Source organism: Rhipicephalus microplus, chromosome 1 (genome assembly GCF_043290135.1).
Source record: "Rhipicephalus microplus isolate Deutch F79 chromosome 1, USDA_Rmic, whole genome shotgun sequence".
Taxonomy (NCBI): Eukaryota; Metazoa; Arthropoda; class Arachnida; order Ixodida; family Ixodidae; genus Rhipicephalus; species Rhipicephalus microplus.
In genome coordinates, this window is record NC_134700.1 from 80,779,015 (window position 1) to 80,804,685 (window position 25,671).

A 25,671-nucleotide genomic window follows, 5' to 3' on the forward strand; every position below is an offset into this window, starting at 1 on the left:
TCGGGCGGCAGCTAAAGCCACCTAGCCATAATACTTAGTAAACTAACCATTAGATTTTTTTTTTTTCCTTTGTATAGTGAGGTTGAAGATTCGTACTTTGCAGTGAAGGGTTTAATTTTCACTCGTGCCCTGACTTTAGCCACCAATCAGATAACGTCCTTCTACCCGCTTAAAGTCTATTTTGCGCTCCCTGTCCCTAAACCCCAGTGCTTTGAAAAACTCTGCGCCATCATCCTGAACTATAGCGTGAAGCTCTTTAGAGAACATTATCAAATGTTCGGCACTTTCTTCTTCCTCTCCACACGCACTGCATACAGTGTCTACCCCTTCGTATTTGGCCCGATATGTCTTGGTTCGCAATACTCCCGTCCTGGCCTAAAATTGTAGAGCACTACCCCGAGTCTTATCATAGATCCTTTCCTTGGCAATTTGCTGCTTAAAAGTTCGATAGATCTCTAGTGCGGACTTCTTAATCATGCCAATTCTCCACATGTCAGTCTCCGTTTCATTCACTTTCTTCTTAACCGATAGTTCTTTTTGGTTTGGCCACCTGCTGTTTTCTAAGTATTTACCAGTCAATTTCCTGGTTCGCTTCCTCCATTTTGTATCGCCATTTTTCATGTACAAGTAGCTGAAAACCTTCCTAGCCCAATGCTGCTCTCCCATTTCTCTCAAACGCTTTTAAAATTTTATCTTGCTGCTAGCTTCCCTGCCCTCAAATGATGTCCATGCCATATCACCTTGTACTCCCTGATTTGGTGTATTCCCGTGAGCTCCTAAAGCAAGCCTACCTATACCACGTTGCTTAATTTCTAATCTTGCTTGAACTTCTGATCTCATGCACAAAACCGCATTGCCGAACGTCAGCCCAGGAACCATGACCCCTTTCCATATTCCTCTTACAACGTCATACCTATCGTAATTCCACAGTGCCCTATTTTTCACCACTGCTGCATTCCTGTTACCTTTAGCCGTCACGTATATTTCGTGTTCTCTTAGGTACTCGGTCCCATTGCTTACCCATACGCCCAGATATTTGAATTTATCTGTTATCTCTAGCGTGACCTCCTGTATTCTAAGCTCACTACCTTCGTTATCATTAAAAATCATGACTGCTGATTTTTCCTTACCGAATCTAAAATCTAACCAATTTCCCTCATTACCGCAGATGTCCATCAATCTCTGCAAATCTTCCTTGTTGTCGGCCATTAGCACTATATCATCTGCATACATTATTGCTCGCAGTGCCTCATCAATAAGTTTTCCTTGTTTGACTAAAGTGAGGTTGAAGCCAAGTCCATTTCCCTCTAACTTGGCCGCTAATCCTTATCCTTGTAAGTACATCATGAATAAGAAGAGTGACAGTGAACACCCCTGCCTAAGTCCCCGTTTCACCTCTGTGGGCTTGGATACCTCTTTTTCCCACTTTATAACCACCTTGTTACTTTTATAGATTTCCTTTAAAATATTAGTGACTCCATCTTCCACACCCAGTGTGTCTAGTATTCCCCACAAGTCCTCTTGAACCACGCTATCGTACGCTCCCTTGATATCCAAAAATGCTAGCCACAGGGTCCTGAGTTCCTTTTCTGCTATTTCGATGCACTGCGTCAGTGAGAACAAGTCCTGCAACCTCCTGTGTTTCCGAAACCCATTCTGTAGTTCCCCCAGCACCCCCTCATCGTCTATCCATGCCTGCAGTCTTTCCTTTATAATCTGCATCGCCAGCCTGTAGACCACTGATGTCACTGTTATAGGACGGTAGTTGTTTGTCAGCTTTGTCCCCCTTTCCTTTATAGATCATGCTCATCCTGCTAAGTTTCCATCTATCAGGGACTTCACCATCGATTATTATCTTGCTCACTGCCTCTCTCAAAGCCTGCTTAGACTTCGGACCCAATGTCTTTATCAGCATAATTGGGATGCCATCTTGGCCTGTTGATGTACTACTTGCAACCCTCTTCTCAGCCCTTTCCCACTCTCGTTGTGAAAATGGAGCCATTTTGCCATTTGATCCATCCCTGTCTATTGTGGTGCATAAAGCACTTCTTTGTTGAAATTTTTCTGTCACCCTTGTTCTTATATATTCCATAGCTTCGTCCCCTTCTAGCCTAGCACCTTGAGCTGTAGTTATAAACCTCTGCTCTAGGTTTTTTTCGTTTCTTAGGGAGTTTAGATGGTTCCAAAATCTCGCAACTGCCTTTCTGTCTTTTTTATGTACTTCTGCCAGCCACTGAGCACCCTTTCTTTTAATCTTTTCATCGATCAGGAAAGTTGCTTCTCTTCTAGAGCTTAGAAAGATTTCCCATTTTCTTTCAACATCATCTGTCAGTTCACCCCGTTGCTTAGCATGCCGGTGTTCCCTAGAGGCTTCCTGGCGTTTTGCTATGGCTCTCTTAACTTCCTCATCCCACCAACTCTTGTGCTAGGGTCTTCTTTTCCGGGGTGACTTGTCACGTGCCTTAGCAAGCTCTAGCCCAAACAGTCTAATTAGATTTGTGTATGTCCACACAGTTTTATTATCCTCAGTGATTACTTTCCCAATTTGTTTTGTAGCAATTTCTATTTGCCTTTCTGAATAAAAACTTTCCTGTAGTTGCTCATCTTGTCTCCTTCCCACTTTCGCTGCTCTTCCAAAACTTTGCATATTTGTGCAAAGCGCCATCGCGTGGACAACACCAGAAGCCTAGCTGGCCGAGTGCTTCTTGTTGCAGAAAAATCCAAGAGATGGCGCTCACCAACACAGCCGCCATCATCATCAACACAAACAAGCGAGGCGTGTTTCGATCTCTGGGGCTTGCTGTTCTGTCGGGACGCCCAGTGGGAGACGACATGCCACGGCGAGTGCGCAACGAAAATTGGAAAAACTACTTATTAACCGATACATGCGCGATAAGCTGGCACGGCTTATGCGGATACAAAATGCATTATGTTCAATGGCCGCTGAGTCGGGGATTTGACTTCACTACTTTTAAAACGAAACTACTGTTTAGACGGGTATGGTTTAACGAGGTTTCACTGTATACCTTTGGACTAACCTTCTTGGACATTTACTAGAAGTTTTTTAGCTTTTCTTGTGTTTGTGGGGTCCCGGCGAGGCGAACGAGCGCCTCGACACGCCACGCTCTTGGAGTGAACGGACACAGTGAACACGGTCGGAACAAAGCCCGCAACATGCATACATTTATTAACTAATTTAGACGACGATATCGTCCGCCGAATGATACACCAATTTCAACACGCTACCATACAAACATAACGCAGGGACACACTAAACACACAATAACATGATAAACCCACACTAACACACCCAACACACTAGCACATACCCAAGGCGGCGTCGCCAACGCCTGACCTTACGCGCGGGACCCCGGCGCGAAGCCCGCGGTGCCGAGCACCGGAGACCCGCGCTACAGACAACCGTTCGCGGCAGCCGCCACGCGCAGAAGAGGCTCGCTCAACGCTCGCCCACCACCAAGGCCCGCCTTCCGCCAGGGGCCACCACCGGCGCTGCCACTCTACCAACAGTGGTACTCAGAGCGAACACAACGCCATCTATCGCCCGGTGGTGGTCACCACCGAAATAACGCCCTGGGGCGAGACACGTGCGCCACGCGGCGCAGACAACTTTACAGGGGGGGTGTCAGCACCCCCACATGTTTCATGGGATATAGTGGGTACCTTGCCTGTGCTCCTGTACCGTGATGACTGCCTCATTGTCATCGGGTGCTTTCCATGCACTAGAGTGTAATAGAACAGGAGAGTGCCCAGAACGTCTGTGTCCCTTCTGTACACTTTCGTCTTTATTGGCTCGTGCCATACCAAAAAATGCTGCCTGTAACCAGCTTTGAAAAGTTAAGCCCAAACAGGGTCAATTTGCTTGTGGCACTGGGGTCGGTAGTGTGCAATGAGTCATTGTTTTGTGAGTTGCGTGCAGCTCCACCAAAGTGGTTTGGGGGCGAAATGCCCGCTTCCCACCCAAAAGGCCTAGGTTCGCACCGCAGCTGTTGATGGCTTATTTTTATTCTCAGTATCAGTAGTAGAGCTGTGTTGTTTTGCCTTTGTTTTTTAGATCTAGCTTCAGTTGTACGTGTTGCCACAAAAAGTGACGCAAAATAAGAAAAAGACATTTGACAACAAGCATAATTACTTGCAGCACCGTATGGGATTCAACAAAAATATAAAATATGGCCTCCGAGATTTCAGCGAATACGAGACTTGGCAGGTGTGTGCTCGATATGCTGCTTTCAATCATCAGCTGCTGGCTCGCTTCAAAAGAAAAACCGAAAGTAAACGACCTTAAGTCAGCAGACAACCGTGAAATTTGAATACTGCAAAAACGGCAATGTTCTGTCTGATCTTCCAGTGTTCCTCCTGACACTGACGAAAAAGATATTTGGATGGTAACTTCCATAAAGCGATATTGAGGCGCTGGAAAACAGGTGAACATGTTGAGATTGTGGATACAAATGTACCATTCTTGTATAACTGATATTGCAAACCTATACCTTAAATAATAAATAACGAAAAAAAATCACGCTCTACTCATAGCTGACCAAAGTAAAAATAAATGATGGAAACCGATATTTGCACTCGCCAGTAAATATGCTTGCTGTCAAATTTATTTTTTTGCTCTACAAATAGCGTTACTTTTTGAAACAATATATAACTAATGAAGCTAATTTTAAGAAACAAAGGCAAACTAATACAACTGTAACAAGTGACACTAAAAATAAAAATCTACCATCTACAGCTACGATTCCAACCCAGGCCTTTTGAGTGGGAAACGGGCATTCTACCCCCGAACTACTTTGGTGGAGTCGCACACAACTCTTGAAACGACAACACATTGCAGACTACAACCCCGAGCGCCACGACCAGGTTGACCCTGTATGAGCTTCACTTTTGATGCGTTGGTGCCATGGCCGTTCTAAGCACTCCCCTGTTCTATTACACTCTACATGTGCTAACATGCTTATTATTCTTCATCGATGCGGCAAATAGTGGGCACCTTGCATGTGCTGTGCCAGACAATGCACAAGCCTAGACCCTGAGGTGCTTTGCCACTCATAATCAACACTATCAAGATGTCCAACTGTGTAATGAGCACCACTAATTGGTTGCAGTGCTGATGGCAAAACTTTCCAGTGGTAATGGAGGTGTGACATGATGACATGATGTGTGATGGCACCATGATGATAGAATAACGATGCTGAAACTTCCCATAACAAGGAAGTAACGAAGTTTGAATGAAGACACATCACAGCAGTGTCTTGTTGTGGAAAGTGCCATGTCCCTAGCACTGGCAGATCGCCTTGCCTTCAAATGTAATTTTTCATGCTTTTCTGTTTATTTCTACTGCGCTAAAAAAAACATAATATCTACCTTTTCTTTCTGTGTACAGCATAAAACTTGGTGATAGTCACTGCAACGCTTCTTCCAGACAAGCTTACAGTTCGCTGTGTCTGCTTATAGCTTACCACAGACTGAGATAAGCACGAAACCACCCTTCAGTATTGCAGGTGACTGGCCATATCTCCTGACCAAATTCTATTTTAACATGTTTCAACTTTCCACCCTTCCTCATCACAAGTAGTGTCGATATGATGCAACAGAGCAGTCACATTTCCTGCGCACCAGGTGAGGTCATTTGTGGTGTCGGCTTTAAAATTCGATGATGAATATCCCAAGTTACATGCTACTCTTGCGACCTCTCAAAAAACGGGTGTGTCATAAATTGTGACGCTCCACAACTTGACGAGTTGTGAAGAAAGAAGTCGGCATGTCCAAGATGAAATTGTGGCCTGTATATGGAAGAACGAATTGCAGCAAGCGATGCCCGCTGCACACTGACATTGGCGAACAGATCGTCGGCCGTCTATAATCTGATTTGCAGTACAGAGCGCTGACATTCACTCAAGCGGCATCCAAGTTTCTAGCATTATTGCTGGCGCTTGTGAAAGCTCCACAAATAAACCTGGCTATTTGTGTACTGCATGTAATCTTAACAGAATAACCTCAGACATTCGTGAGGCTTCCTGAACATTGCAACACCGCGTGTGCAGAACATTGCTAGCAGCTTTTGTGAGTGTAAATTGAATACATACAATGAGACAATAAACCCACATGGCAATATAAACAACTGTCCTCAAGGCAATATTGAAATAGTTAACTAATGAGTTTTTGTTAATTGTTTCCTTCAATCTCACTAAAGCAAAGTACTTCCCCCTTCATCGCAGAGTTCATATATGAAAATGGCAGGAGAACCTCGATTATTGTAGATATCATGTAAAAAATTTGCATTGTCTAAAAAATACCAAATAAAGACGCCCATTATAGTGTAACGGAAATGTACGATCACGTTAGCCATCGCGCCAAGTGCACCACATGCGGATGGTTGAAAGCAGCTAGCCCATTACGAAGAGATTAGCTACAATCGATCATCATCAGCAGAAACAAAACCTGAAGCTATGTAGGCATCCGTGTGTAGTGGCTACTTTTCCACTTCGCAAAATGGTCAATCATGGTGAAGTGGCTAAGCAAAAGATTTTCTTGGGCTAGTCGGTTCATGACTTCTAAAGGAAAAGTCTCTAGTGCGAAGCAACAGACAGACAAATAAACATCACCGCTTCCACGCTCTGTGTGTGTGTTCAGTAGGGTTGAGAGCTGGGCTAGTTGGTGAGACATCATTTAACCATATGGTGTAGTAGCGCAAATTCACGGGGACAGCTACCGAGAAGCCAGCTACCTCGAAGGACTTAATTGAGATCAGCGTTTGCATGTGTCATACTCTCCTTTTTGTCGTTTCAAAAATTTAGTTTCAAACACGTGTGAATTCCCGCAAATTTTTTGGTTTTTTTTATTTGATGTTACCCAGGGCTGTTTTAGTTATGTCATCTTAAAGTGTCTAAGCGTAACTGCCGTATACTATCGCTTGAGTCTGCGCAAAAGCTTCTGTTGGCGATGATTCAGTGTTCGTAGTTCTTTTCTGTGTCGCTAGGGTTTTGGGTTATATATGAAGTGCTGCTTCTGAAATAAAAATTAGTTGCGAGTGTAGCGAGTGTCGTGTTTTCTTGTCCTTTTTGTCCCCGTGAATTTGCGCTACTACACCATATGGTCTGTGTTTGTGTTACTTTGCACTACAAAATTTTCCTTTAGATATAGTGACCACTGTATTGGAGTAGGCACCCCAGGAGAGTTTACAACGGCCCCTGTCACATGCACTGGGAAGTGAAGCATGGCAATGCCAACGACAGCTGATGATTCTCTATTTGCGCTATTATAGGAAAAGCATATGCGCCCATCAAGTTCTTATATGGTCAGCTGCATGGCATGCAAATAGAGCCTATAAGCGTGCATTTCCTCTGACGGGACATGGTACCGAATGTACCTGTGAAAGGTCGTTGGTGCTGTCGACTGCATTGGTGTCGGGAACTGGGTCCGTGTGATCGTGCTCCAAGTTAACCTTGATGAGCACCAGCTTGTCCGACTGCTTGTCATACTTGATACCGACAGCTGCATTGCACTTCTTGTATGCTATCCTGCAACACACAGAATGCTATTAATGATACATTTTCTACAATTTTTTTTTATAAGTGAGCTTCCAAGGTGCTTTGAATTTAATCATAAAACCAAGAGCACCTCACTGTGAGTGCTTGAAGTGGGATCACTATCAAAGCCCTAAGCTTTCTAGAGTACCACTACATCCAATGGCAACGTAGCTATCGCCCACCAATTCCAGTAAGGTTACACAAGACCAACCATATACTGGATGATGTATCTGGAAACAGCAGCGCACACTTCATGATGCAGTAATGAACCGTCCAAATATCTTCATGTGTTGCGGTAATTCTTTTTCCAATAATAGTTTCAACTTGTGCGTACTGAATACCATCAGTACGTCCATGCAGAAGTTTCTCCCATCAGTTTCAACTTTAGTAAGAGCTTCAAATGTGCATGAAACAATGATGTGGACAATTTGCAACACATAGAGTAGCTTATATATAAGAGAAATACAAGACTTAAAAATTACTACTAACACTTGTGTACTACGGTGAAATCAGAATTCTTGGAGCCGTGCTTGAAAAATACTGATGGGTGGCTCACACTGACGTCACTAAAGCAGTGTCTGTGATATACCACAAATGCCATCAGTAGGCTCATGCAAAGGTTTCTCCCATCATTCTGGCAGAGTTGCCAACATGCGGCGTGCGCAGAACATGCCACATTGATGTCCCACAGCAGGCAACAGCCCAAAACATGAAGTGAGATGACTGCACGGATGCAAAGACTATCCCTCATAATGACTCAAACCAACCCTTTTTTTCTCATGAAAAGTGGAGTTACACCTTTATTTCTTCGTTGAAAATCATGAAAATAGCCTGTGGCGCTGCCTGGCGGCAGAAACTTCAATTATCCAAGGTACCCTGTCATGCGACCGTAAACTAGTGTACAGGATCAACAATTTTTCTGTCAGTATTAAAATATTGTTTGCTTTTTTACAGAAAAAAATTTTACTCCATAAAAATGTACATAAAAATGAACGTTATTAAATGGCCCTGCCTACGCATGAATTGATGATTTCATGCTCATCAGCGTGTCTTGAGCAACTTTCCTGCATGCTCATAAAATCGTGCACGCAGTTTCCAGGTCACTAAGGTTTTGGAGTGATGTGATTTTCCTCCCTACAATTTGTCTCCGAAATGATGTGTACTGCTGGTCAGCACAGAAGCGCATATGCGCAGTGACGTTTTCAGTGACTTGGCCTGGCTTCAGTGTCGAGAGAGTAACGACGACGGGACAAGCCATCCACAACACAGGCGCAACAACTTGGGGTGCAGGCGCACGATTGATTTGATTGATATGTGGCATTTAATGTCCTAAAACCACCATATGATTATGAGAGACGCCGTAGTGGAGGGCTCCGGAAATTTCGACCACCTGGGGTGCTTGACGTGCACCCAAACCTGAGCACATGGGCTCACAACAATTCCGCCTCCATCGTAAATGCAGCCGCCACAGCCGGGATTCGATACCGCGACCTGCGGGTTAGCAGCAGAGTATCTTAACCACTAGACCACCGCGACGGGGCCAGGTGCACGCAACGCGGCACAATTACAGAGAAGCTGTATAAAGCGACAGGGTCTCATTGTAACGGCTTGTTATTTTCAAATATAGTTGTAAAGCTCAGAATAAACATGGTTAAGCATAATTAGAGGAACTCCTGTGTAAGCAGAACAATGACAGCATGCACAAGTCGCCAGGAAGGCTACCAGCATCGCCATCAATTTTTAGCATTGCTGAATGAAAGAACTCATCGGTGTTCAGAGCCTTTCAGATCAAAAATACTGCTTATAAAATGACTACATGCTTTTGAGTTTAACTACTGCAGATACGAACACTACGAACGGTAAGCTTTCTGTCGCCCCAGAAAAAGCTGCGTCGAAAAAATCAGTTGTCAGTCCCTTTAATGATTTCCAAATCCTTGTGATCTTGTAACACATGAATATCTGCAAAAGCCGTTTAGCGATTAAAATACTTCAAGTTATGCATTTTGTTAGTGGCACAAGTACTCGTGCAAACAGAAAAGCAGAGTCAAAAGTAAGGCTGCGTTTCTTCATCTAGTCATGCAGAAATGAACACTTCCTTTTTTGCAGATCAAGAAGTAAATACTCCATTGTCTTGAAAATGCATTACTATTGTAGTATATACAGGACACATGTTAAACACACCAAAATAAAGCAAGAAAAAATCTATCATCATGCAAAACAGGGCTGCGACCGATGCCCAGCGGCCAATTGCAGATTACACTTCTCTAGCACATAATAAGAATGTTACCCCAGCTTTGTACAGTAATGTGGGAATGCAGGTCACATACATCATCATAAAGCTGCAATCAATGTAACTCAAACCGCCTACAGCAAAGCGCCACTGTATACATTTCTTTCCGCACCCCGGTCGCTCACCCACCCCAACGTGGCAGTACTGACACCTATGTCCAATCTCACTACAAGTACCCCACTTCAAAAATACAAGTTCTTAAAAACACCAGACAAAGATTTTAAATCTGTTCATTTATAGCAACAATCGTGACTAAATGTGCTTCATGGAAAACAGATGATTTTGATTCAAGCATGATAGTAGTGTGGTGGTTGCACATGTGCACAGTTAAATAACCTCGGGTCAACTGCGAAATAAATTTAGGATCCTGCTAAAAAGCCAGTTTCATACAGTCAAGATACAGAGTAACATCTGAGCGAGATTTAATGGATTCCATCATGCTAAGCAGTGGGTAGCTAGATTACATTACAACTACTCTATTGTGGCGGGAGACGCGGACGGCCGTCGACACGACAAACCGCGTCGCTAACTGTCTGCCGCATTTCAAATGTTTTTGGTTGATTATGCCTTTTTGATCAGTCTAAGAAGAGTGTGAGCGAGTGTCTGAAGTTGCCAGGATCACCCGGACGCCAAATTCACCCCGGTGGGTCCACATTTACGCATTTTATCCGGGCTTTCCTGTTCGTGTCACGTTGGCAGAAAGCTAGGCCTCGCCCCTAATGGGCCAGATCGGCAGGGCGCATACCCGCCCTTTGCGCGAGGTGGAGACGCGAATGGCGTCTACTACCGGCGAAATGGACAGCTCGGCGGAGGATCTACAAGTAACGCTGGGTGCTTTATCCAGATCTGATGAACAAGAGATCACAACATGCGAAGACGCAGGTTTCGCCGCGGACAACACAGGTTGGAAAGTGGTGAGCAGCCGGAAAACGAAGAAGACGGAACGTGCCGAAACAACTGCGACACTTATGCAGCAAGAAAATCATCCAAGCAGCGGACAGGTGAGCTCCCTTCGGACGCCTCCTAACATCATGAATCATGTGTCACGCATGCCATCTTTACCGGAAGACAACATCAAGACAGTGTTTCGCCCGAAGGGTGGCTTGAACATACAAAAGTGGGTGGCTTGAACATACACGCAGCCACTCCCGCTCTCAATCGCGGAGCCGCACACCTGCGAGGGCATCGACCACAAGCAGGAGTCGCTCAGGATCACAGGTGCGTTTCGCAGGAAAGAACAACAGAGGAGAAGGCACGTGGGCGGGTAAAGTCAGAGGTGCCACGACGACTACGCCAAAGAAAAACCGTGAGTTCTGCAACACTGATAAAGAACCGATAGCTATGTTGGAACAGGAGTTGGGAGAATTTAAAGTAGCCTATACCAAGCTAATCCACGAGTTATCAGAAGCACGTAAAGCAAACAGCAGTACGCTAACGAGCACTCCCAAACCACCAACCAATATTGAAACACCCCTAACACTTGAGCGAAACAGGGAGAACGCCGCGAAGAATCCCCCACTTCAAAGAAGCGAGCTGTAACGCAACCGCGAATGGTCGTGCGATCAGACGTCAAGGACGCTATGGACGCCATGAGCAAGAATATGAGACTGATGAACGAGAGCATGATGCGAATGAATGAGAAAATGGACATGTTAAACACGCGAGTTCAAAAAATGGAATTGTATATGAACAACATGGTAGTACCAGCCATGGAGACGATGAGGTCACAGCACATTGGTTTGCATGGCCTTCTGCAAGTCACTTTTGCTGCAAGCGAAGAAGGCTATGATGGTCAGTCAACATGGCAGTGACAAATAGGACACGAAATTTCCGCATCTGGCAATGGAACTGCAGGGGGATCGCCCCAAAAAAGGCGGTCCTCCTACAGATGATAAGATCAGAAACCGAGAAACAACACGTAATTTTACTGCAAGAAACACTCACAATAAAACTTACCCATATGTGTTATAAGGTCGAAACCCACAGAAACGAACAAGGCAGAGGCGTCGCTATTCTGATTAGCAAGAATATCCGGTACATTCACCATGAAATCCGTCACACAGCCTGCTATCTAGAACACGTCACGATCGAGATTATTTTTAACAACCACGTAGGGAACAAGCGAAGCATCTTTCTCACTAATTTGTACAGCAGCCCTAAGGACACAAGGCACGGGTTCAGAAGCATGCTCGGCAAGATCGCGAGCATCGCAAAAGATAGTCCCCTAATTGTAAGTGGCGATTTTAACGCCCCACACCAGGCATAGGGCTACGCATATTCTTCTAGCAAAGCTGAACGTCTTTACATGACCGCATCTGATCTATATCTCACTCTCATCACAGACCCGGAACTTCCAACTAGGTGTGGTACTTCCACATGCCGTGACACTACACCAGACCTGACTTTCGTTCGGGGCACTGAGAAATGCGGCTGGTGTAACTCAAGCATAGACCTTGGCAGCGATCACTACATTCTCCGAATTGATGCAGAACTCCCAGGAAAAAGGCAAAGGGAGTACAAACTAATTGATTGAGACAAATTTCGCAAAATACGAATGCAGTCATCAAACTTATCAGGAGAAACCACAAAGCATGCGATAGCAAGCTGGACTAAACAGCTTAAAGCCGACATCGCAGCCTCGGAACGAATGATTACCACGGACGTTAAGGTGGAGAGAATGGACAGCCGACTAGCGAACCTTCTTGAAGCCAAGCACTCCATACTATCCAGGTGGAAGGGTCAACAACTCAATCGAAGACTGCGAAAAAAGTTCGCCGAGCTCAACCAAACCATTAAAGAACACTGTGTGGTTCTTTTGCGACAGCAGTGGGATGAAGTTTGCAGCTCCCTCAACGGGCAAATACGAAAAGGTAGTGGATGGAGGCTCATAAAACACCTCCTAGACGAAAATGGCACCAAGTCCGAATCTGTGCAACACATCAGGCTCAGCAGATTAGTACACTGCGCAACGCAACATAGCACTGCCGAAGAACTTGTTGACGGCCTTGCTAAACGCTCCCTACCGCTTAAATTGGGACAACCCAGTATCTCACCGCAGATGATCTATGACGGTGCCTCAAACTCGGAGCTCGACGCGGACTACACAGTGTCAAGTCCGCGACGCAATTCACGAACTCAAAAGCAACTCTGCAGCCGGCCCCGATGGTGTCACCAATCGGGCTCTCCGAAATTTCGATGATGATTCGGCCACCTTCTTAACTGAACAAATCAACAAAGCCTGGAAAACTGGCCGTTTACCTGTAGAATGGAAGCATGCAAATACGGTCCTCATCCCAAAACCAGGAAAGCCGCTGGGGCTATCAAACCTGAGGCCGATCTCACTAACGTCCTGCATAGGAAGCTAGCCAAACATGTCATTCTGAACCGACTGACAGAGTATGTCGAAGAAAAGGAATACTACCCCTACACTATAATCAGATATAGGCCAGGTTTATCAACGCAAGACCCCATGCTGAGAATAAAGAAAAGTCTGCTGGATCGCCCCACAAGAGATACCAAGGCGCTGCTGGGTCTCGACGTGGAGCAAGCTTTTGACAACATCCGACATCAAGCCATTGTGACCGCTACATCTGAAAACAATCTTGGCACACGTTTCTATCACTACGTCAATGCTTTTCTAAAGGAGCGAACGGCGACTCTACGGATAGGCGAGCAAGTCTCTAAAAGCTTTGAGCTGGGCGATAAGGGAACAATACAAGTCTCAATACTTTTGCCATTATTATTCAATTTGGCTATTGCAAAGCTCTCTTGCGCACTGGGAGAAATAGCAGATGTGAAGCATACCATTTACGCAGACGATATCACCATTTGGGGCACCGGTGGCAGCGATGCGGAGTTAGAATCCCGCATGCAAGACGCAATCTCAGTCGCCAAAGCACATCTCACCCCAATGGGACTTCGCTGCTCTTCCAGAAAATCTGGGCTGCTTGTCTACCATTTTCCCAGATGAGGACGCCCATTAAAAGGCTGGCGCGGACCCGTCCCTCCAAGCATAGAGTTACGTGATTCGGACGGCAACCGCATACCTAGAGTCCACAAAATTCGCATCCTTGGACTCATCATCCAAAGTAATGGCTCCAACTTGGCGATGCTGGAAAGCATCCCATTCAAAATTGGGAATGCGCTTCAAATGTTTCGGCGCATCATGAATCAGCACAGAGGACTGGGCGAAGATAACGCCACCAGAATGGTCCACGCTCTTCTTCTCTGTCACATAAGATACGTGGCTGCGATGCTCAACTGGAAAAATGTAGAACGGCAAAAGCTCGAAGTACACATATGACGCACTTTTAAGACAGCGTTGGGGCTCCCAGATAATGCCTCAACTGCTCTCCTCTTACAGCTAGGAGTGCACCCTTGCCGAAACCATCGAGGCCCAGCACACAGCACAGATCGCACGCCTCTCCAGCACCAAAGCGGGCAGAGATATTCTTGTCAAGCTCGGCTTGCACACCATCGCGGAAAGGGACAACGTACAGAAGTTATCCCAAGTCTTGTTAAAATCAATTACAGTGCTCCGCTTCCCAAGAAGCGTACACCCGGTCCACAATCAGGGAAGAAGACTCGCCAGGACAGAGCCCTCGCGACAGACACCACAAGATTTCCCGACCAGACAGCTTCCGTGGATACAGCGGACATACCAGGAAAGCACGCCTACTCGGTCGTAGTAATTGACAGACATGGACGAACATGCAGCTCACTCACTGTTTACATTAAGAGGCCAAATGCAGCTGAACAAGCAGGGATAGCTCTAGCACTAACAGGCTCGAGCTTCACAACAATATACAGTGACTCTAGAGCAGCCACTAGAGCTTTCGCAAAAAGGTGGGATAGACAAGACGACATAGCGAATGTTAGGCAAACATAACATCACCGAACACTCAATCGTATGGTTCCGGGCATACATGGGCTGCTTAGCGGGCAACCTGCGGAATCTCAACGAGACCGCACACAAGGTGGCGCGAGGACTCATCGACCGCGTCACTTCGGCTTACCCCTCTACACTGAACATAGAGTACAGGGATCAGTTATTCACTTTCAACAAAATTACGAAGCACTTTTATCTAGGCAGGTGAGAGTTCCCCCTCCTGGATAAAAAATTAACGTGCATCCAGTCGGTCACGTTACGCTTGCTCCAGACTAACTCATACCCCAGCCCCTGGCGCATGAAGCATATTGACCCAGACTACGACTGACAACATGTGTGTGAACAGTGTTGTGAACGTGTAGATTTGGACCATATGCTCTGTGGTTGTGCATCGAGTGGCACTTACACCAAGAACAAGCAACAGTGGGCCAAACTGCTAAGAAGTGCTTCACTAGCAGACCGGACTGTCCAGGAGGCCCGCCAGGCGGCGGAGAGCTTCGGGCTCTCTGTCCCGACGTGGAAGATACCCTCTACACCTGGCATCTAGCCGAGTGTTCTTCAGGACCCCTTTTCTTTTTTTGAGCAATAAAGTTCCACCCCCACCACTTCATTGTGGCCTTCTATGGAAAGCCCCCACTGTGGCTTTCCACAGCATTGAAGTGGTGCATTTGGCACAACCTACCAGAGGAAGCTGGTATGTCATGATTACTTTTGAGTAGCAAAATGGCGAGTTGGGCTCGTTGGCTGGTATTCATAGTGGAACAGTGCAGAGGCGAATCACAAAGAACTGAACAACACTGGCTGACAATTGATTGCTTTATTCAAGCGAAACAGGAAAGCAAAGAAAAGAAAGAAGAATGAAACATGAGTGCGGAGCCTACGCATGTGACAAGATACTACATATGTAACATCATCAAGTTTTTTCTTCAAATACGTCATCTCCCAATCCAGTAATGGAATTGACAGGGCACTAACACACACATCAGCACGACCAACGTTTTCAGGCACACTGAATCTCGCATAAGAGACAGAGCGGAAGCCTTCACTGTCAGCAAAAAAGGTGAGGCCTGAGTTAGTGCACCATCGATTGCATTATTATATCGCGAGCTGACGTATTTGGAAAAAACTTGATGATGTTACACATGCAGCCTTTTGTCACGTGCATAGACGGCACACATGTTTCGTTCTTCTTTATTTTGTTTGCTATTCCGCTTCACTTGAATAAATCTATCAGTTGTCAGCGAGTGCTGGTGTTGTTCAGTTCTTCTTTGTGATTTGTCTCTGCACTGTTCCACTATGAATACTTTTGAGTGCCCATTTTTGGCAAATAGTGCTTTGCCATTGACTGTCATAAACAAGTTTTTTATGCAGCTGTAATTATTCTGCCTGACTACAAAGCAAACGAAGCTCATCGTGTGACATAATAGGGAACTTGCATGAACGGCGGAGATGCTATGGACTCTGGGAAGGCAGCTATTTTTTCATCAGAGGCGGCCGAGGAGTGGAGCAGAGCAGTCGTGTTTGCGAGCGTTGCCGTAGCTTGCAGGTGTGATCGAGTGCGCCGGGAATTTGACTACAAGAAGTGTCGTGCACGATCTCAGCCTTACCGGAAAACTACACCGCACCGCTGTTCTAGAAAGACTTCGAGCAATACGAAGAAGAGACGAGAATTCGCTCCGAGTGGTCCCATTCACGCTTCATGCGGGCAACTGTGTAATCGAAGTGCACTTGCGGGCGTGCGTCGACAGCTTCGATATTCATGAATTTTTCGTTCTGAGGACGAGTTTAAAAACCGGGGAGTAGATGAAACCCAGAATGGTTCTCAAGGGTCACAACTTTGTGAAGAGTGGCCAGGTGCGACAGCCGTGAAAGTCGCCGCCGACACCGTGGTCGTCATCACTCAAGTAAGACGTGTTAAATTGAGGAGCGCTCTTTTCGTGCACATGCATCGTACTCCACGTAGAGTAACAGCGCAGTGGGATGCGAGCAGGCTTCACTGTTCTCGGCCATGCATGTGCAGTGCGCGGCAAGGACCTCACCATCACTCTTGCCTATGAACAAGACGCCGACGGGAGGCTTGTTAACACACTGGGAGTTTAACCTGAACAGACGCAAACATTAGCATCTACGGCAAAATCAAGTAATTTAACACCTCTTACTTGAGTGACGATAATCACACTGTCGCGGCGAATTTCTTCACCCACCACCCCCCCAACCAGCCACTTGTCACAAGGTTGTGGCCCTTGATTGCTTTTGGACTTCAACAGCTCCCAGATAATCAAACTCGTCCTCGAAACGAGAAATTCATAAATATCGGAGCTGACAACGCGCGGCCACAAGTCCACGTCACTTACACAGTTGCCCGCACGAAGCGTGAATGGGTCCAGTCGGAGCTAATTCTCGTCTGTTCTTCGTACCGCTCGAGGTCTCTCTGGCACAGCGTTGTGGTGTAGTCTTCCAGTGAAGCTGACATCGTGCACGACACTTCTTGGAGTTAAATTTGCGTCGCGCTCGCACTCAATTACGCTTGCAAGCTACGCCAACGCACGCAAACACGACTGCGCTGCTGCACTCCCCAACCGCTTCTGACAAAAAAATGGCTGCATACCCAGAGTGCATAGCGTCACAACCGTTCATGCAAGCTCCCTATAATTTCAAAACGGCAGGCAAAGTTTTTTATTAGTATGCATTCTATCATGACAATGTGACCACTCTCATAACACAACACTAAGTTGTTAACTCCGTCACGACGCTGAATCATATGAAAGGGGTGGGCATTGCTATGACAGAGTGGAGAAGAGTTGTGCGATTGGTAGCGCATGCTCAAAAGTGATTCCAGCTATTTCCAACAGGTGTTGCGAATGTCCAACATTCCTAACTGTTCAACGGTAAACTTCTTATGCGGCTCTGGTTAGTGACAATTTTTGGTTTTGTGATGTCAGCATAAGTTATATGCAAGCTAAAACAGCGCTACCTCACAAATGTCTTTGTGCTCGTTGTTTTTACGGTGAACTTGCTTGCTATTCGAAGCAGTACCACCAGAGTGCAACTAAAATGAAATAACGTGCAGATTCAAGAGCATTAATGCATGACGCGATAGTGTGTCGTCAGTATGTTGTGAATGCAGTCGTCATGCACCAATGCGCTGAAGTTGCGGCTCATACGCAAGCCTAATCCACTTCATGCTACGCCTGTTCGTGGCAGAATTAGATCACCATGTAGAACAGGACCACTAATCTACTTGAATTATCAAAAGCCTACTGATCATCACTAAACTAAGTGGTTGTCAGCTAGAGAGACGGGTACAGGAGTGGGCAGCGAATGCAGCGATCCCGGCGCGCTACGAAATGGGCAACAATAGGAAGCACACGCGATGAAAAGCTACCTACGCCGCTCAGAGGAGTCACCATCATCATACTCCACCAAGTGTGCAAATGACACAGAGACGCACGGAACTCACTTTCCGTTAGGATCGTCGCGCGCCTTGCTCTTTCCGCGAGACAGGACACAGCAGTAGTGGACGTATGTGAACTGCCATTTCTCGTCCACGGCCGGCAGCTTGGTCTTGCACTTGAGCCGGCTCTGCTCGAGTTTCTTGTTGTAGCTCCTGACCGATTTGGAGGCGTACACCTTAAAGCCCTGGTCGGTCGCCTTGCAGAACTCCTCCAGCGCACTCTTCCACTCGACGAACGAGTCGAAGGTGTCGCCAACCTTCAGCTGACGCATCATGTGCGGCACTCCGACGATCGTCGACAGCGGTCCTTGTTATCGCTCATCGTCCAAAACAAGATCCTCGCAACGCGCACACATCTGGTTACCCTGGCACAGCGGTAAGGTGCAGAATGATGATCAGGTCGGGTCCACGTCGTGAACACAGCTCAGATTTCACAGTGTGCGTCTCCGGCATCTAGAGAGAGCGGCAACTGGCGCGGAGTGCCGCACTCTCGATGTTTGTTCACAGTATCGCTAGTGCCGTATCTAGGCGTGATGAATTTCGAATATTTAGGCCATCCCACTGCATCGCGTATGGGAGATCGTACGCTCGCGCAAGTAGGAAACTATGTGATGTTTAGCAGAACCATGCCACAAGACGCTGCTTATGAAATCGCGAAACGCGCACCGCCATTTTCAGAGTTACCCGACCGCAAGAGACGAAATCACTAAAGTTAGCTTAAGTAGCTGTTCTATGTGTCGTGTAGCCTAAGCGCAGTTAAAATAGCAGTTTGCCTGCTAGTACTGATTCGGACTTGCACGTGTAATCGCTTTGGCTTTAATATATTTTTAGAGAATTTTTGTACGTTCTGATTGCTCTGAGAAAGAGAAACAATTGTTCAACATAGACGTAGACAACATAGAGCGAGAAGGTAGGAAGCTAGGTTAACCAGGAGGACTTTCGGTTAGCTACCCTACAATTTGGGGAGGGGAGTAGAGAAATATTTAAGAAAGGAAAAGAAAAAGGGAGAGAGAGGCAGTGAATTCACTGCAGCGTACGTGTAGAACTCCATCGCAAGTGGGAGGTGTTTTTAAATGTATATACTGCGCCAGACTATACTCAATACTGTTTTTCATTTGAAAATATTTGAAAATAAAGTTCATTTCAGTTCTATGATTTTACATGAAATAAAACAGCACGGCACTAGTGTGAGTCATACCTCAGTTGCGAATTTTGGGTTAATTTTGAAACTGCAACACAGCTGTTGTAGAGACCCGCAGTTTTGAAAAGCCGGATATCAAAATAATAAGACCATCACTGTTTGGGAGGAATATCCTTCAATGAGAAAAGCCTGATGAAGCTTCAGACACAACTAAACTACAGTTGGCGGGACGTATTTACATTTGCTTGATATACATGCGATATCGTTAAAAAAACAGTTAGCGGGATAAATTCTTAAATCTGCTTGCTAAGTGAACGTATATATTATTCTCCTACGATTCCTTGATATGTGTTTACTTTCTTTTTACAACATTTTGCTTATTTTAAAGCACACAAAGTATGACAGAGCGAATAATAACAAAAAGAATGAATTAATTGAACCTTTATTGACAGAAAAGGACGACTCTGGGCCAAAGTTCGAGAATAACTGAGGAAGAGAACAGCAACGGCCAGGTGTGCGAGGCCATGCAAGATTTCATTGAACAGTCAAGGAGGTTCACTCAATAACCTCAATACAAAATGTTCTCAGTTAACAAATGTAGGCTACAGAAAAATTCTCTTTGATATCAATAATTTATTGTTATTTCAGTAGGAACTAAATCATTCATTTTTTTCTCAAGATTACTTTACAAAAAAATAAATATTTGTTTTATCATTTTCGCTGGTACTTTATATATATATATATATATATATATATATATATATATATATATATATATATATATATATATATATATATATATATATATATATATATATATATATATATATATATATATATATATATATATATATATTCTTTTTTTTGTTGTTGTTAAGCTGCCCAATCCTAGGCCAATACCCCAGATTGGGTGTGAGTCACAAATTAAGATTAAGGATCTGCATCTACACTGTTGGGTGTACGGCGTAGGCACATTAAACAAACATCAGTTGGTATTCATTCGTTTTTAGCAGAGGTTCCATAGACTTGCTCTTGCGCGAGGTAGCAGACGTCTTACACACCACTTTAAACAAGAAGAGAGAATATAAAAAAATACTCATTAGAATAAGGTTTAAGTGAGCGCAAAGCACGTGCCTTGCGCTGAAATGCGGCGCCTGTGCACGATGGTGCATTTATGCACCACGTTCACGTATGAGATTAGTCGGAGAAAGGCTCATACCACGCGACCAAGCCGTAATAAAAAAATGGCAGCATATCCACGGAGTGAATGATGGAGAGTGGGGCGAAGCATTCGTCCGTCCATGCGTCCGTCTGTGTGACCGTCCATGCGTCTGTTTGTGCGCCCGTCCCTGCGTTCTTTCATGCATCCACCCCTGCGTCCGTTCATGCGTCCATCCATGCATCTGTTTGTGTGTCCGTTCGTTCATCTATTCAACACTCCAAGTCCCACCATCTCGCATCTTTTTATCATATATTCCCCATATAGAAGCACCGCCATCCAGCGGACATTCCAAGGACTAAACGAGAGGTGGCACACGCACACTTTCTTACGGCCTGCGCTTTGGGTCCACTTCCCACCTTTAACCACCTCGAGTTCATGGTATATTCTAGTTCACTGTATTCATGGCACTGCGACCAAACGCTCGCTAAACCTTTCGAAAACCAAGGAGGTTACGCCCGGCGAGTATAACGTAGCAACCTTTCCCTGTCAGATAGGGCTCAATTTACATGCCAATGGCTGCTAATGGGGATCGCAGCGTGCGCGTTACCTAAAGGCCGAATGCTCCTGTCTCTCTTCCCCCTTAGCAGCCATTAACATGTGCATTGAGCACTAGCTTTAATTGTTCAACAACGCACAGAAGAAATCTCTCACCGGAACCACCTTGGAGGTCAAAATCGTAAGGACCGCTATTTCGGGTATGTGCCACTGGTGGTTACATACGAGGGACGCACAAGCCACGCCATAAGGAGCTTCGCCCCTAAAATCTTGAAGGATGATCTGGCACACGTGTTGTGGAGCTTAAAACTGCAAAGATCAGAAAAGCCAGCGTTGGTACAGCGCTGCCCGGTTCTAAAGGATGTCGGCAGGCCTATAGGAAGTGGCCGCTGACCTGGACGATCGAGTGATGCTGCCCGGACTTACTGCTACTTTGCACAGCAGTTCCTGAGAGGACTACAGCAATTCCACTTGAGCCAGAACGAATGTGGCCCACACCAGTCATCCCAAGCAACCTTGGCCGACGATCGTTGCAATAGAAATCTGTTGCACATAGAAATCCACCCGAAATTGGACATTTTCTTTTTTTTCTTCTTGGAGGAGAGAGAGGAGGTCGATGAACGCTGTCTTAGAGAAATAAAAGTGACGCTTCCCACGCTTTATTTTATGCCTGCATATGGAAGTTGTTATTAGTACGACAATTTGACATTTATACCATGCCTTTCGGGAATCGTTGTCATGCGAAGCCGTCAGCGAGCAGTGTCTACGTTGTTTTTTTTCTTTTCTTTTCTTGAAGCGTCACTTTGTGGGCTGGTGTGTTTGCGTAGTAGTTCTGGGCATATGCATCATGGGTTTACCAGGAACGTCGAATACTCTAGCAGTAAAAACTGCAGGTACCTGTTAAATGTGCACTAGTTTTCCACTCAATCGGTGCCCCACCGCGTTGCCAAACCCATCACCGACTTAACCCAGACAACAGTCGACATCTTATGCTCGTCCTCAAAAGGCACAAATATCCTCATCCGTTTGGCAGCATCCTGAGAATGTTTCCAGAACATCATTTGCGGGATTACCCTTAAAATGTTCTCATGGGGATGTGTTTAGGACAGCAACCCGCTTGGCTGTTTATGAATAGCAATAGCATTTGTGCAATGAACACCATCTCACTCCAGATTTAATATAAAAAATACATTTACCGTGAGACGTCCCCGCTACGCCACCGATTACCAAAGAGAGGGAAGACCACTCAACCCCTTGTCTATCCGGTTCCCTCTTGGCTATGTGTCTCAATCACTTTCCACATACAGGGATTCGTGCTGGGGCCGGGAAGTAAGAGACGCTACGACCTATTTCTGTTTACTGATTTATTAAATTTAATACTAACTACAAACATCGTATACCCGCGTACATCAACCACTACACAAAATTATAACACATGATTTACACGCTCGTGGCGTTCGACACAGGGCAGGCACATAAAGAAACTGCTAGAATACAAGGGTATGCATATAAAAAAACACACAACGACACAAATGATAAAGACATTAATTAATAAAACCGCACAATGTCTCAATATGCCGCATCCCTTCCCGCAAAGATCGTTTAAGTAAGGGCGATGAAGTTCGTCTAACAGAATGTCCATGTAGTTGGGGCCTCGGAGTTGGCTGCTCGAATCGGGGCCGAAGGTTGGTTCTTGGCGTCGAAGTCTGATCTGTCCAATTCGTCAGCGTCTTCATCGTCTTCGTCATCGTCGCCTACGTCGTGCCTCTCAGTGATTTCCATCTTAGCCCTCTTTCATAACGCTCCATTCACTCGCCTCCTATCCCTAACTTCCATTCCTCATCGTACCGTCCTTGCCCCAGTCATCATCTCATCGCTATCTCTTCGCACCGTTATGTTTCTTCTCCATTCTGTCTCTCTACCATCTCGAGCTCATCGCATCGTATCTCTCTGACTCCCTTCGCATCGTATCTCTGACCCCCCTCGTATCATCTCGTAGTCCCTTTTTGTAGGACCCGACTCCTCCCTACCGGGGCACCAAACCAATCGCCACTATCGACGCGGCATATTTTCTTGTCAGTTGGAGTATGTCGTCTTCGACGGCCGCTCCGGTGGCCCACATCAGTAGAAAACCCTCTCCCAAACAAAGCCGAGCAAGTAACAATATACAAACTAAAGCCTCAGGGAGAGAGATGGGCGAGCCGTCCGAAGACACTTTAATTACGGGCGAACAATGGTCCCGATGCTTCCGGTACTTGGTGAGCCGATGTCCAGACCAAGTCTCAACGTTTCCATGCAGCTCGGTGTCTCCCGCGAAATTCTCCGTAGCCGCCGCTTCTTCGTCATTCACCGCCGCGGGCGGCCATCCGCGCAGAACGCAGTAATGAGCCCTGGAGCCACGGAGGCTGACGGAAAGTCATACTGGACCCGGCACAGGCACTGCGGCAGCGTCGCATTCCCCGAACCAACAAAAGGTGCTCTGCTGCTCCCCCATGCCACAAATCTGAAGGGTGCGCGCGGATTATCTCCACCGTACACTGTCACACGGTCTGTAGACGACAAGGCACCGCCCGGTCCTCGTGTTTGCGCGGGGGAGCCCGTGAGAATAGTAGAAATAATCTTTCCAGGTACTTTCGTTACACCGAAGGTTTTCTTTTCCCTTTTATTTTTATGCGTGGGTTTGAGAAATGAGCGAAAACATCTTGAAAGAACCGGGGTTCAGTCCGTGTTTGCGGGGACGTCACAATCGATATCGCTAAAGCTCGATTGCCGACGCACATATGTTTTGCCTCATTTCGAATGAATGCATATTACTTTGATACGCAATGCTTGGTTACTCAGATTGTTTAATACGTGCACTAGTTAGGTGGACAATAACCCTCGTGAAGTTGAAACTCGCCGACATATTTCTCGGATTTATGGCCGCTGGAAACACTGCAACTCGGGGTCCGGACAAAAAAAAAGCGATCTTCTAGTGGGTGTAGCCGTCTCCACACGTGTCTTCCGCTTCCTTTCTGCTTCTGCGTTTCAATGGCAGCACGCAGAGAGGCTGCACGTGGGAAGGCGCACCCAGGCATGAACATTGGCGAGGTCCATTCAGTTTCTTGAAAGCGCTGCAGTTGTCGTTTTGTGTATTCGTGATGGCAGAAAGCAGTGAATGAGTATTCCGTTGAGAACGAAAATGCCGCGTCGATACGTGTGTTCTGCTGTGAGCTTAAACAATGATTTCGGAAAGCCTGCGCGTAGCTCTCAAAGTTCGACCGAGTCCATAAAAATGTAATGTTCTCTGCTCGACACAACATCTGCTGGTTGCGCTTTGTTTCAAGGTTAAGCAACTCGGCACAATAAACACATGGGGCATAGTCCCGAGCTTAGCGGTCATTCTGCCGTTCTTGTTTATGACACGTGGCACGTGTATCAACGTGTTGCGGATCTAGTAAGTGGTCCGATCAGCGGTGGCTCGCGCGGTGATGACGTTAACTGGTCGCGACCAGTATTTTCGTAGCAGCATGATCGGCACCGACTCAACAGTGATGTGCATATTATGACCGGCCGTCTAAGTTGAGGCATCTTGTCCCACGACGACGATACTAGTGTGCATAATTTTTAGCAAAGATTACGAGCGTTAGTGGTGGAATCATGGTGCTCACACGCCGTGGTCATGACACTGCTGTCAGTATTACGGAGCCACTTTTGTTCCTTGTCTCTGCCGTCATCTGCTAGGATACTCTTGCAAACTCCGGGGCCCTTAACGTTCGAGAGCTGGCAGGAGGGAAGTTTCGTCATTTTGGGACTGCGGCAAACTGCCGGAATGTACATGTTCACCTAACGAGCTCAGCCTATGTTTGAATATTGATAGTTTCCCACTATCAAAGATACGGAATCCGAAAAACCGAGAACCTTTTATTGCGATTTTTCTTTTTTTCAACAAAACCAAACTACAAAGTGCAAATGCGTTTTTGTAGCGCTTTCTTGAAGAAATAAGTGACTGCTTTATTGTATGTCAGTTACTGTGAAACTGCACAGCATGGTTTATGACGCATCTGCCAAAACTTCTGTACTATATATCAGCAGCCACACAGGCTATTTAATCTCAAATTTTGCCGTGCAATGCACATATATATATACTGCAGAAAGAGTTTGTTTCTTGGTTTCCTAAAACACTGTTCGCACTGATCATAGGAGTGACTCCATGATCGAAATATTTAGAGCATCTGTAAATATTGTCTTCACAAAAGTATTTTGATTTTCTTTTAGGATTGGTTGAAGTTCACTGTGATTATTCTGACGAATGAAGAGTACTGAGCTAGTGCCTCGTCCCCCGCATTATGTGAATGATTTTACTGTAGGCTTTGATGGCCGGGCATCAAAATAAAGTCTCTCAGAAACTGGTTGTTTTTGTGCTTGCTTCAGCGGGTGGAGCAGCCACGTACCCTGCATGGGCATCGTCTGCATCGCCACTGACGCGTTTCTATATTATTAATACACAACCATGCTCTAACGTTATCTTCTCATAAAAGTAAAATGTAAAATACAGCAATGCAGCATACAACCTATCCCGATGGGTAGCGCTGTCGGTGCGCAAAATGTCCCAGAAATCTCCTGATGGGTAACCCATTCGGTACGCAAAC

General features: G+C 45.9%; 2 protein-coding genes across 3 annotated transcripts in view; one reads left to right on the plus strand and one right to left on the minus strand.

The window, feature by feature from the left end:
• Nucleotides 1-18,862, minus strand: part of LOC119178639 (uncharacterized) — a 109,585-nt gene extending 90,723 nt beyond the window's left edge. For both annotated transcript variants that reach the window (XM_075882243.1, XM_037429855.2), the window contains exons 1-2: nucleotides 18,189-18,862; nucleotides 7,391-7,541 (exon numbers count right to left, since the gene is read on the minus strand). In XM_075882243.1, coding sequence (XP_075738358.1) covers nucleotides 7,391-7,541; nucleotides 18,189-18,457 — 420 coding nt within the window. In that variant the 5' untranslated portion in view covers nucleotides 18,458-18,862. The remainder of the gene's footprint in view (nucleotides 1-7,390; nucleotides 7,542-18,188) is intronic.
• Nucleotides 1-25,671, plus strand: part of LOC142782390 (uncharacterized) — a 252,259-nt gene that overhangs the window by 95,761 nt on the left and 130,827 nt on the right. The gene's annotated exons all lie outside the window — the stretch shown is intronic.